The sequence below is a fragment of the Erithacus rubecula genome (genome assembly GCF_903797595.1).
Source record: "Erithacus rubecula genome assembly, chromosome: 6".
Classification (NCBI taxonomy): Eukaryota; Metazoa; Chordata; class Aves; order Passeriformes; family Muscicapidae; genus Erithacus; species Erithacus rubecula.
Window position 1 is genome coordinate 51,288,879 of NC_136688.1, and position 14,494 is coordinate 51,303,372.

Below are 14,494 nucleotides of genomic sequence, written 5' to 3' on the forward strand. Positions count from 1 at the left end.
GCGCGGGGCCATGGCGGCCGCCCGGGTGCTGCGGCCCTCTGCTTGCTGCCGCCGCCTCCTCTCCTCCTCCTCCGCCTCCTGCAACGGCGGCCGCGCGGCGGAGCGCGGGGAGCGGCCGGACAGCGCGGTAACCCCGGGCGGGGGGCGGCAGCTCCTGCGGGGGCCTTGGGGGGGAAGCCTCGGGGGCCGCCGGAGCTCGGAGTGGGGAGCGCTCCGGCCGCTCCCCGGTACCGCCGGCGGGCGGGGGCGGCCGGTGGCAAAGCGCGTTCCCCGCGGCCTCTGTTTTTTGCAGCGTTTGTCGAGGCCCCCGGTGTCTGTAGCTGCAGCGGCGCTGAGGCCCGGGCTGTTGGGTAACGCCAGGTGCTCCCGAACCTGGCTGGGGCTGGCACGCGCCCGTGTGTGCGCACAGGGATGCAGGAAGAACGCCGGGCTGAGGAAATATTAGAATCACAGAGTTATTAAACGTGCTGAGTTTCAAGGGATCCACAAGGATCAGCGAAATCCAGTTCCTGGCCTTGCACAGAACAGCCCTGATAATCGCAGCGTGTGCCTGCACAGTTGTCCAAAAGCTCCCTGAGCTTGTCCGGCTCAGCAAGACCGTGACCGCATCCCTGGGGAGTCTGTTCAGTGGCCTTCAGCCCTCTGCGTGAAGAGCCTTTACTGCCCAGCCTAAACTTTACTGCCTAGCCTAAACTTTACTGCCCAGCCTAAACTTTACTATCCAGCCTAAACTTCCCCCGACACGGCTTCGTCCTGTTCCCTCGGGTGCTGTCACCAGAGGGCAGAGATCAGCACCATAGAAAACACACACTTGATAGTTGTCTCCATGAAATATTTTAACAGAATAACAGTGATGGAAAAATGAAAACAAACAAGTTGATTTAAAAGAATACCTCGTGGTAAAAGAGTTAAACGTATCTTCTTTGTAGTGCATTTTTAAGTAATGCATGGTATTTTTAAGTAAAGGCATGGTATTTGGTCACAGTAAATAAATGTGCTTTATTTCAGAACTTGCAAGGCTTGCATGCTGTGAGGTCCCGTGGCGTTTGGGGGTTTGTTGCAGATGGAGACTGGGCTGGTAACACTCGTGTCTGTGTTCGCAGGGCCCGGCGTTCCGGCCCCCCGCGCACTCGCGCAGCGACTGGATCGGGCCCCCGGACACGCACTCCAACCTGCGCCCCATCATCTTCTACGTGCCCCCCGAGGAGTCGGCGCTGGAGCGGCGGCTGCGGGAGGCGCGCCAGGAGGCGCAGGCCAGCAACCAGCGCTTCTGGGCACGGCACAACCGCGCCTTCCGCCAGGTGAGCCCGCCTCGCCCCGCTGCTGCTGCTGCTCCGTGCCCGCCCCAAACTGCGGGCTTGGCCTCTCTCAGGTGGGGCCCACTTCTGCCCGCTCTTAATGCGCTCAGGGTCACGGAGGAAATTATGGTTTTGCCGTTCGTATCTTTAAACGATGCACAAAACTCAAACTCCCACATGTTTTATTGCTGCCTTGTTACATAGAGTATTTGCCTTTTTCCTGTGTTGCACTGAAGGTATGAAGTTGTAGCTGCCCTACATGCAAGACCTGTCTGTGACTAGAGCAGCTGTTGAAACTTATTTCATGGCTGGTTTTTCTCTTGTCATAAGTGAATTTTGGTGTAATTACCAAGACTAAATGAGGTCAAATGGTAAGTCCCATTTCACTGACAGTGTATCCTAGCAAGACTAAAGTGTGTCTTCTTTCCTGATTTTAGCATGTCCCAGCCAATGTGGCATTTTTTGGGAGAACGGTAACACTTCAGTAATTCACCATCATTTATTATGTTGAACATCATATTCTCTCAAAACTTGCAAAGATCCCAAAAAAAAGAAGCTTGTTTTTTTTTTTTAATTCCACAGAACTGTTAAGTCTGTAAAAGTTGCACACAAATTATTAATGTGCTTCCATCTAAATAATTTTACTTTTCTTAGGCTGCATGTTTTTCTCTATGCTCAAAATCTCAGTTTTACAGTACAGCACATTTCTCTAGTTTGTTTTATAAACTCAAAGTTTGAATCCTGTCAGATAACATTAAAGTTTGGCTGTAGCTTTACTCCAGAAATCAGTTTTATAAGTATCAGTAGGACACTTACATGAATTAATTGATGCATGCAGGTAGCAGGATCTAAGTGAGCAGTTTAACTCACTGGATTAAGAAAAGTGTTTAGTTGACACTTCCAAGAATAACAAGTATTGCTAGTTATTTCAAAGGGTGCTGAACACCATATTCCTATGTAATTAAAAACAATGGTTAACTTCAAGGACTGACTACATCCCATTCTAATGTGGAAAAACATGTTTTAGGAAAAAGAAGAATTTATTTATTCAAGACTGAAAGCCAAGGGTCTGGAAATGAGAGATGAATCAGGTCAGTGAGATCTTTGTTAATAGTATAGGATACATTCTGCATTCTGTTTAACTTCAAATTTTTTAGTTTATGCTTTGTGTTCTGTCACAATTAAGTCTTAGGGGTAGGATTTAGAAGTGTTTTCCAGAAGTGTGACAAAAAAGAAGAGTCGAGGAGCTTTTCAGAGATGTGCATGTGGGGGTCAGATCATCTGTTGCACTGTTCTCCCCCAATTCCTTCCCCACAGAGCATGTGCTGAAATCCTAGCCCAGCAATATAATTGTGTAGCTTGAGGAGGAAGGGACTTTTTATTTTCACACCTCCTAAACCAGTGAGCTGTCTGAGATAAACATACAGAGCATTTGCCTCAAGTGCATGTTCTGGTTAGGTGGGTAAATTCAGAGTCTTTGTCTTCAGGTCCATGGTGTGTCCAATTAATGCAGTATTTTAACTTGAGGGAGAGTAAGACACTTCTGGGGAAATGGCAGCTGCTGTCTGCCTGTGTCTGCCTGAGCACAGTAGCTGTAAAATGGTTGTCTCTCTAATTCATTTGGTGAAAATTAAAACAAAATGCCTTCATAATAATAGTGAATTGGGCATTGTAGTATGAGGTTGAATACTGTTTGCAGAATAATGATCTGTTTGAGTTTAGTGAAGCATCTGCTCTGGCATTCTGTATGTGACAGACCATTTTTTTTTCTGTTTGTATCCTGGTGATCAGTGTAGGCTTGAGAAGTAATTTTATTTAAGGTCTATGTTGTTTCAAAAGCACTTTTTTATATTGCTTTTTTTTGTTTGTTTTTTTTTTTGTTTTTTTTTTTGTTTGTTTGTTTTGCTTTTATACCCTAAAAGTAAAAGAGAATGACCACATACTTCCATTAAAAATAAATTTGTATCTACTGCATGCCTTTGGTGAGCTATTCTGTAATACAACTGTGAATGTTTGTAAAAATAAAAATGTACATGGACAGTTGGAACAAAACTTACTTTTCTATGTAATGAATCAGTTTTGCTGATACCAGTATGAAGAAACAAAATAACTATAGGTATAAAGCTGGCAACCTTCAAATGGTTTTAGATTTAATTTATCCCATAGTATGTTAATATATTAACATATTAGTTTTAAAAATAATGACAAATAGAACCAATCAATAATTTACATTTCTATGATCAATCTCAAGAGCCTTAAAATGCATTTTGGAACAGTAACAAGTTGAATGTTGCAATTCCATCTCCCTCATCATATCCACGTTCCCTGGGGCATTGAAATTTGACTATTATTTTAAGGACATTTTGTACCAAAAGGTTTGTGTAGGAATTGTCTGGTAGAGTTGATAATATCTGCTGGTTCTCAGGATTAGACATCAGTGCTGTAGCCACAGGTCTTCCTGTTCCTTTCATATTCTGGTTATGAAAGTGACATATTCAAAATCATCTTTTGTATTTGCTTCTTCTCAAAATAATTGCCTACTAGATTGTTTGGAAGTCTGCCTTCTCAGAACATAAACTTTTTGCCTGAAGTTACTTGAAATTTATCAACAGTAATAGAAAAAGAATTGCATCTGAAAATACCATGTCAATTGTGGATAGTGTTCTTTTGATATTTATGGGCTTGCTTTAGGGGGGAAAATTAAGTTACTGAATGCTCTTATTGGTACTGTTTAGGCTTCTGCCCTGTGAGAAATTATTTTACTGAAAGGATAGATACTTCTAGATCTATAAACATTTTCATAGGGGTTCACTGGTTGCCTAAATAGTCTAAGAGCTGATAAACTTTATCACTTCCACATGTAATAGGGGTTTAAGAACAATGCCAGCTTCAAGATGATCAGGATTTTAAATCTGCTGTGCTCTTTAGGTAAGTTTTAAAAAGTTGAAAGATAAAGGCATATTAACTTGTTCAGGGTTACACAGAAAGCTTGTAGGAGCAAGGAGTTAGACCTAGCATCTGAACCCAGTGTTTTGATCCAAAGATCCTTGACTTTGTTACACCAAAACCTTTTTTCAGGTCAAAAAGCAACACTGAATGCAGAAGAAATGGCTGACTTTTACAAGGACTTTCTAAGTAAAAATTTTAAAAAGCATTTGCAGTATAACAGGTATGTAGAAGGTATTTATGTTGACCATTATACATTACAGCCTAAGTCAAAGGTGTAAGATCAAGTTTAAAATTTGAACATATTTTCTGCAATTGGTAAAACAGCACAAACCCCTGCAATTTTTGAAAATTATTTTTTTAATGCTGTTATTAGAATTTGACAGGAATTTGCATTATCATTTGAGTCCTGCTGCTGCTTATTGTTATTTTAGTGGAAAGAGAAGCTCAAGTCTAAGATTTAAAGAGACAAGATCAGGCACATTTTATTATCTATGGGCACGGGTCTGTTCATGCTGCTAATTGAAACTGATAAATATGCAAATGGACCACTTGAAAGTTCTGTGTTACACATTCTAGCTGACTGTTAGATAAGGACAAGTAAATGTGATTTATCTCAAAGGAAATTCATTTAATGGGAGAAACACATAATAATCTTGGGTCTGTTATTTTGCAAATGTCTAATAAAAAGTGATCAGCTTTTGAGTTTGGCAAGGCATAAATGGATCACCTGACTCATCCTGGGTAGAACCTCAGCTACAGCTTGGTAAACCCACATCCAACTCTTCACAGCATCTCCTGCATTGTTTCAATGTTAATGTGTGTACAACAGCCCCATAAACTGGGGTGGGGATCTGAAAGGGGTAAAAAATTACTTACTAACACACATAACTCTGCAAGTAGCTGTGCACACTTGAAAAAGGGCTAGAAAGGAGGAAGGAATGGGAAGGTGGAGGAAGACAGCATTTAATCCAGGAGTACTGAATGTGGAAGTACAACTGCAGTTTCCTCTCTGTACTCATTTGAGAGATTATTGGGCTCAAAAGTGTCAAGTGTGCCAGGGTTCCTAACGGTGTAATGCTAGTAAGAATTCTGCCATCACTGCAACTGATTCTAACAAATGGTGGCTTAATTTTCTTTGTGTGTATTGTGCATAAACCATAAAATACTACCCTATACAAACAATTTAACTAATTTATCTAAATTTAAGTATTCACATCTTATCTTGCCCACAGAGGGGCAGAGGGGAACCCTCACCATAATGCAAAGCAACAGCATTGAAAGTAAGACATTGTTTCTAGTTAAAGGATTGTCAATATATTGCCTATAATTGATAAGTGGGAATGTAAATAGTTCATCTTAGAACTGGTCACCAGTTGCCATTGTTGCACTGACCTTAGGATACTGTCCCATCTTCAGGGCAAGATATTTCAGGCTTTATGCTTAAACATGACCTTCCTTGCTGCTGACCTGTAAAATCAGATTGTCAGCTGCACTGTTGTACTTTATAGTGGAACTGCACAGCCCTGAAAACAGCAGAGCTTTTTACAGTCAATCTGATTTTGAGAGGTCATATTTATAAAAATCTGTTTATGCATTTAGCTGTATGTTCTTTTGCAGTATTGCCAGCTGGACTGAAAACTGACAGCTGAGGTGTTGCAACTTCTAAGATTTAGTTAAAATTGAAGCAATGACTGTGCATAGATGCCTTGAATATTTAGTTCAGGGTACTTAGAATATAAATAAAATTTAGCTTTGGAAAAAAATTTAAGAAGGATATAAGAAATTAAATGTGAAAGGGGAAAAGAAGCAGTTGCAATGTTAGCATGATATTTTTATTTAACATGACATTTGAAGGGGTAGCTCAGTGCTGCCTGTCAGTGTGAATTTGGCTGCTATCCTCACTGAGGGGTTGGTATCTCAGGCTTATGTTAAATCTGCATGCAAGGTTTGCCCCAGACATCTCAAGAGAAGACCTATATCCCAGTGTTCTAGTTCTGGAATTCTGCGTGTCACTTTGGTTATTGTGAGCATTTTACAACATGGGAGCAAGATCCTTGTTAAAAACTAGGAAAAAAAATCATATTATTTTAATTTTTAACAGGGGCAAGAACTTGAAGCAAGTTCTCAGAGGTTAAAAAGGGCTGATGCAGACTATACTGTGAACAATTTGAATTGGTTCCAGAAGCTATGCATGATTCATAAAAATTAAATTATTTAAGGATATAAAGACTAACTTTGACAATATTAAAGGCATTATCTTTAAAAGATACTGCAGTAGAAAGGTATTGTTTCCCATATTGGTTTATACAATTAGCCTTTGAAGTGTGATTTGATTTTATTTTTTCCTGCCCTTGTACAAGACCAGCTTCACCCTTTTCAACACAGGCATCTTCATCCACACACAAACAAATCTTACCTGAAGCACAGCACTGTCAGGAAGTGATCACCAAGACAGCTTGGGGATCAGCTTTACTTCTGAAACATGAGACATGGTTTTAGCTGTTTTATCTCACCTGATTTCAAATACAGTTGCAAGCCTGTAATCCACATGTAATCTGTTCATGAATGTGGATATGCACATAGACTTTTTTGTAGGTTATTTAACTCTTATTAGGCAGGAAAAGTGTTACCACAAAGAACAGAAAATGCAGGTGATCACTGAAATGTCATTTGTCAATGCCAATGGATATTTCAATATAATTGTGTATCTTTTTCCTGTTCTTGTTCTGTGTGCTGATGATTTTCTTGGCTTTGGAATCCTAGAGATTGGTATAAACGTAACTTTAGGATCACATTCCTCATGGGGCAAGTGGCACTGGTGAGAGCTCTGAGGTGGCTTCGTTGGAGAAAGAAAAATGTAGAACAGTAATCACAGATTGATGAAGAATGCAACACTATATGTTGTAAACTTGTGGTTCATAGTAATGTTCAAAATCTGAATGGTTGATGCAATAATTAATTGAATTTGTTTGTCAGTCTATGTAAATAAAAGTCAACAGTGGTCTTAATTCATAAGCAGTATGTTGATTTCCTTTATAGCCTTTATTCCAAGAATGTCTAAAATATTTCTCCACCAAAACACAACCAAGAAAACTTTTAAAAGCTGTTCCTTGTTCATATCAAATGGAATGACTTTTCTGTTTTTTACTATAGAGTTATGGCTGCTAAATAATATGAGATTCAGTGTGCTGTACCTGAACTCTGGTCTCAGAATGATGTCTTCACTGACAATATTAGTATATAAAGACAAAAATGCCACATTTTGCAGCAGTTGCTTGCCTGGTGCAATAGCTACCCATAAGTAATACAAAATGGGCAAAGAAACAAATTTGATGTGTGGGTTAGAATAATCCTCTATTCAGTGTGATTATTTGCTATTTTAGTGAACATTTAAGATAATATTAAAGTGCTAATTCAATAGGATCTTCTTAGATTTTTTTTTTTAATTAAGAGAAATGTGCCTCCCTTGGACAAGAGCTCCTCTGATCCATGATTGGTAAATGCTACATCTATGCCCTGCTTTCTCTTGGTTCATTTCTTCAAAAAAAAAAAAAAAAAAACAATAATGTGCTGTTCTCACCAGTTTCTCCAAGGCTCTGAAAACAACTTGCCTGAGGGTTGTTTCTGTGGCCTCTGGGTAGGTACCATCAGTTAGAAGGAGCTCGGTTCAAGTGAAGTACTAAAATGTTATGCCATGTATTTTTAATTTAAAAGAAGTCTCATTCCTCACTATCTTCTCTCTGTCCATTTATACAGTTAATTTTTTTATCCAGTACCTAATAAGAGGATTCTGTTAAAAATAATGTATACTGTCAGATGAATTGTTTTCCTAAAGCTGTGCTGTAGGGAAGGTTCTGCTTTTGGAAACATCATCTCAGTAGCCATTGACCTATTTTTCATTTCTAAACATGACATGGTTTATTCACAGACTTTTTCAACTGGAGCAAAAAGAGCTTTGTCCACATCAGCTATAATAATTTCTCTGCAAAATGAAATAAATGTTATTGATACTGTAGCAAATCACAGTATTTCATACAACTATATTATTGGGCTAAAGTGGCCACTGAATTGTGATTTTAAGGGTTATTATTAAATGAAAACAGTCATTAATAAGCAACACTTTGTGAATGTTACACTGCATCAGTACTGTAAAGGGTATATATTTATTAAAAATTTACAAAATGCCATGTTTAGGAGAACAAATTTTTGAAGTAGGCTACTGTGGGTATGTAATATAATTCTTCAGGGCTTTACAGTAAATCATATCTTACAGTATATAAACTTTGACCACAATGTGAATGCACACTTTAATAGGTGGTTCTGATGTAAAACAATAATTGGATAATACAAGAAAATATCCCAGAAAGGGAGAGAGCAGAGCCCCAATGGACTGGTGGATAATGGCCATATGTTCTGACAGCCTGTGTATAACATCCCTAAGGTAGTTTCACATATGCTTTAAATGGGTAGAGGTCAATCAAAAGCATTTTCATTTTCTGAGCTGCTCACTTCCATTAACACAGATGTTTTTGTGTCTGCCTGCTGAAATTGATTCACTACTCGAACTAATCCAAGGAAAAAAGTTCGATGTCAGATGAGTTAATGTGCCTCATCATGCAGATACGTGTTGTTTGGCATGGGGGAGCTGTGGGAATTCAAATGGAAGATTTGGATTGTACTTCTGTAAATTCACAGTTAAAACTCTTTTCTGAACGTGTAATTTTAGTGTTTGTCACCCAAAGCCAATATCAGCATACAATGGATCTTGCTGGGATTAAGCTGCAAGCTGCTTTGTCTTTTAAACACCTCCAGAGACAGTGACTCAGCCACCTCCCTGAGCAGCCTGTTCAGCTGCCTGACAACCCTTCTGCTGAAGAAATTTTTCCTAGCATCTCATTTAAACTTCCCCTGGCGCAGCTTGCAGCCGTTTCCTCTCATCCTGTTGCTTGTGACTTGGGAGAAGAGACTGATTTTGGAACCCCCTTTGGGGCAGTGGCAGAGAGCAGCAGCACCTCCCTGTCCCTGACCTGAGGGGCCCAGAACTGGACACAGCCCTGAGCTGTGGCCCAGCAGTGCTGAGTACAGGGGAATGGTCATGCCCAGGATCTGCTGGTACAGGCCAGGATGCCACTGGCCTTGGCCACTCTTGCCTCATGGTCAGACACTGTTGACAGGACCTCTGTTTGTCCTTGTTGACCCTCACACTATTGGCCTTGGCCCATCAATCCAGCCTGTCCAGAGCCCTCCTGCCCTCCAGCAGATCACATTCCTGCCCAGCTTGGTGTCTTCTGCAGACTGAGGGTGTCCTCTATGCCCTCATCCTGGTCATTGATAAAGATATTAAACAGAACTGGCCCCAACACGGTTCCCTAGGGAATGCTACTTGTGACTGGATGCTAAATGGATGCAGCTCCATTCACCAGCATGCTGGACTCAGCCATCCAGACAGCTTTTAACAGTGAAGAGTGCACCCATCCAAGCCATGAGAGACAGTTTCTCCAGGAGAATACTATGGAAAACACCCAGAGCTTTACTGTAGTCTGGAAGGCAACATCCACAGCCTTTCCCTCATCCTCTCCACAGGAGATCAGGTCAGTCAAGCAGGACCTTCCAAGTGATGATTCTCAGGCACTTCTGTGGTTTTCAACACATCAATATCCTTGTGCCACTGCTCCACACGGATCTCCATCCCCCATCTCCATCGAGACAGCAGATGAAAGGACTCCCCAGCACACCACCCCTCACACACTGGCATGTTGCCCCCAGGGTTTCTCCAGGCCTGGTTTTATCCTTTTCCCCCTTCAAATTCATTAGGATTCTGTGTGGAGCTCTGTCTCTTCATCTAAAACCTACTGAGGGAGTGAGCTGTTTATCTGTTAGGTAAGTGTTGAGGTCTGATTTAAAATGTCTAATAGAACCACTGTGAAAAGATGTTATTAAAAATAATCCATCTGAAATTTTGAATCTCATTACTGAAAACCACATGCATTTACTGAGATAATTACATTTGTGAATAGCCAAAAGCTGTATCATTTTCACCAGTGTTGCATTACTTTTGTTGGGATATTTCCTTTACTCAGAGCAATTGCAATAACACCAGCTGCTTTTAGACATTATTGATCATAAAACCTTTATACATCAAAGGAAAGCCAAGGAGATGCCAAAGACTACTAAAAATGAAATTTTTATGTATACAAAAGCCTGCTACAGTAACTGAAGCTAGTGAAATAGATCAAAGAGTGACTTTTCTGTGCACATTTTCTGAGTATAGAAAAAATACAGGGGAGTGTTCTTACCATTTAAGTATTTAGCTAATCCTGTCAGAACGAACAGCAGTATTTCATATTCAGTAGTGTCAGCATATGCCTTTTTGATCTCTCTCATGCACTCAGTTAAGTCCACAATAAAGCAATGGTATTTTGGTAATAGTCAAATAGTTTTAGTTTGTATTGACTTGAGGTGGTTTTGTTTTGATAATCTGTGTAGGGTTTTGCTATTCACTGAATTTCTCTATTGGGGCATTAATTTTGATAGAATATGAGAGGAGTAAGAGGAAGTGGGAGTTGGGAATTAAGCTGCAGCTGACTAAAGCCTAGGTTAAAGTGATTGCACCATCTTTACATATGATTAATAAAGACCTGAACTTCTTAAAAAGAGAAGAGCTTTTCTCAATTTCATTATCATTATGATATTTAAAAGCAATGGAGAAGACAGCTTCTATGTTTAACTAAACAGTCTTAGGGATAATATTAAAATCTAGTTCAAACCTCAGATTTGCTATTTAGAAAGTGACCCTTCCTGGCCCCATTTCAAGTGGACTGTCCTGCTTGCAGTTCTTAGCTTCTACTGTCACTGAGCAAGATTGGTACCTTACAGGATAATCAGATTTAGCCAAACAAGAACTTAATTTACATCCTGTGCAGAGCCCACAGGCCAATCTTTTGCATAAAGACTGGAAGATTGAAATGTTTTCATGAAAGGATAATATATGCCTGGAACTGTAATATGCACGAATAACATTTTCATACTAAAAATAATATCCACTGATCACTGCAAACTGATTCACAGAATAATAAACCCATAATTGAATATTCAAGTTCATTTCTCAAAAACAAATTAGTAAGGGAAACATAGCTTACTTTATTTCTTAAGAGTTTATGTCTTCAGAAGAGTTTATAAGTGCATGGAATGTAATCATCTTGAAGTACATACTCATTAGTATTCATAATTATATAAATCACTTCTTTGTGCCTTGGCTTTGCATTCATTAATGGATTAAGATTTACCCAATTATTGTGAGGTTTACTTGACTGATACATTCAAACAGCAGATGCTGTGGAAGTGCAAGAGTAGTACATCTGGCTAGAAATAGTAAAGGCAAAAAAACCACATGATCCATTTTCAAGTCTGATCTTACTCAGAAGAAGTATTATTGTGTAGTGACTTACTGCAGTCAAAATCAGGTTTAGAAGCCACATAAATGCTCTGAAGGCATGGTCCATTTCACACATTGGCTTGTGTTTGTGGCTTGTGGTTCAAACCAAGTACCCATTTAATTGAGTTTCTTGTATTTTGCAGGGAAAGGCACAGTGATTTTGCTTGCTGGTGTGTGCAGGTTTTCATACATAGGATGGTCCCAGGTGTGTTGTGACCAGGGCCTGAGACAGCAGGAGACAGCAAAAATGTCAGTGTGCATCTCCTGAGGCTGCCAGGAGGCAATTAGCAGCAGCCTGAGCCAGGGCAGCCCTGAGCTGCTGTGATGAACCATGTCTGGCTTGAGTTTGCAGCACCCCCTGCCACTCAGGGCTCTCTGGCATTCAGCAGGGCTCTGTTCACACCACTGCCTCCAAAGAGCCCACTGATATGATTCAGCTGCAGACTTGGCTGTGATACTTTCATCAGCTGAGCCAAAACACATTAACAGGCAAAACACAAGTTCCAGAATCATAAGAAATTCAGGTCACTATTCATATCTCATTGTAAAAGAACTTCCTGTTGACAAATTGTAAGAAATCCTTGCCATGGAAAAATTCTCATATGGTTATCAGGATGTAGCATACATTGGCTGTTTTTAAAGGTTCCAGAAAAGCTACAGACTTTAATTTCTGGAATGACTCAAATAATTAAAGTCTAAATTCTAAATTCTTGGGAGAGAGCAGAGGGGGTATGTGTTGTTTTGCAAAACAGACTTGGTAGTGAAGGCTATTTAAGAAGACAAAATCCATGAAATTCAAATTTCAAAAGAGACTGACTGCCTTGATTGCTTTCCAAGTGATTGTATTATCCTGGCATGTCATGTAGAAAATAGCTGGTATGACACAGCATAAATAGTCTGCAACTATTTGTTGCCAAGTCAAGTCAGTTCTGACCTTAGTAGCTATACAATAAATAGAGAAAACACTTATTTGTTCAAAATTTTAAAAGAATGGAAGACAAAATTGAAACTAAGTTCCAATGAATATGTAAGAAAATGTCTTCTGAATTAATCAATCTTCTTCTCACATTTACCAAAATAGTATGTAACTTTTACTGTCATATTCTGGAAAACCTCCAGTTTCCTCAGGCCTCATGAAAAATTCCACCATGGAAAACAGAACAAAATACAAGGCTGACATATGAGTAAATAGCCACAGGTGCCAATTTGTGCCAAGGAAGAATTCCAGCTCACTTCAAAGAAAAAAAAAAATCAGTTCCGCCAGAGGATATTGTACAGTAACTTTAATTGACAAGAGATGCTGAAAATTAATTTGTTTGCTGCCTCTCTCCTGGTGCTGCTGCTGCTTCTGGGAAAAAAGGGGTTTATTCAGTGTGACACAAGGGTTTGCTGGGCATGTCTAAATTACCATAGTATCTCAGCCATAAATCTGAGTACCACAGGGCTGAGTAAAACAGGCTGGTGCTGGGACAATGTGGCTGAAGAGCTGCCACCGTGCAGAGCACTTTCCATCTCAGGAAGATTTTTCTCAGGCTTTTAAATCATGAGGTTCACAGTTTCTCTAAAAGCAGCAAAGCAGCTTATTACTTACTGACTTGAGTCTGTAATTTATAGGTATTCTCAAACAGCCACTTAGCACTTAATGTTCAATTTTGTATGTAATTAACAATGTCATTTCAGCTTTTATAGCAGCTATATGTTTACATGCAAATTAGAATCTCACTTGTTTACAATACAAACTTTGGTTTTGGGCAGTACCCAACAGAATTCATAACCAAAAATTCAAAGAGATAGAAAAGAAGTGAAATTAATGAAAAACATGGTTAACACAGCATTCCAGCCTCCTTTGGCTGCAAAACTAGTGGGATGGGAAATGACAAATGTGTGAACCATCCTTTAAAGGAATTTAGAGTGCATTGGTGCACAATAAACCTGGCAGTACCATTTTTCAGTGGTTAATTACAAGGATGTGGGGCACGTTGAACTGCTGCCAACAATGGAGCCATTTACAGGGTAGATTTCTGGTCAGCTTTATACACTGGGGAAGGAAGATACTGTTACTCATCAGCCTATTCGGTGTGAGTCATGGCAGCTTTCAAACATATGGTGATGGTGTACTTTATGACCCTTGAGCATGTAATATGAAATGTAACACTGTGTAGGCAGTACATTTCACTTTCATGGCTAATTTATATTTATCAGTTGTTCCCAGCTTTCTCTTAGTTTTTTTACTGAGGCATGTGTCAGTTCCTGTTTACAGCTGCATTATCTTCAATAGGTAGACTTTGATACAAAATTGCACTGTATATGTCTTTGAATCAATATCAATATATTCAACAATTTCAATGTATTTCAATTTCAGCTTTCATTTAAAATAATTATTTTAGATATTAAGAAATAATCATATGTTAAAATACACAGATTAAAAATGGAAAGTACTGCATATGGCATGTTTCAGCAGTTCCCCAGAACTCTCCCAGGAGGTTGTAGTTAATTGGTTGGCAGAGTGAACTGCACTCTGCAATCAAAACATCTCAAACATTCCAGGTGTTTCAGGTGACAATAGTGTCGTAGAGAACCATGGCAGCATGGATTTTTTCCTCCAAAGAAATTACTACAAGCTCTAATTTTCCTGTGCCCAGCTGGCCACCAAAGTCAAAGGCCAAGGAGTCCTGCTTTAAAATTCTATTTATAAGAAAAAAGTAAAGTAAAATTGTTGCCTCAGAATATCTGTAATGACCTACACACCAATGAGGTAACTGCCTTCTTAGCCATAAATTACCTAAAGTACCTAAATTAAATCTAGTCTTTT

The 14,494-nt window shown here is 39.6% G+C and overlaps 1 protein-coding gene across 2 annotated transcripts; it reads left to right on the forward strand.

Annotated features, from left to right (window-relative positions):
- Positions 1-7,256, forward strand: COA8 (cytochrome c oxidase assembly factor 8). 2 transcript variants are annotated; one of them, XM_079308929.1, is made up of 5 exons: positions 1-127; positions 1,104-1,301; positions 2,326-2,389; positions 4,377-4,467; positions 7,011-7,256. In XM_079308929.1, the coding sequence occupies exons 1-5, from the start codon at positions 11-13 to the stop codon at positions 7,114-7,116; spliced, it is 576 nt and encodes a 191-aa protein (XP_079165055.1). In that variant the 5' UTR covers positions 1-10; the 3' UTR covers positions 7,117-7,256. The 2 variants fall into 2 exon arrangements, with proteins under 2 accessions (XP_079165055.1, XP_079165056.1); XM_079308930.1 differs by lacking the exon at positions 7,011-7,256 and adding an exon at positions 6,349-7,004.
- The last annotated feature ends 7,238 nt before the right edge of the window (positions 7,257-14,494 follow it).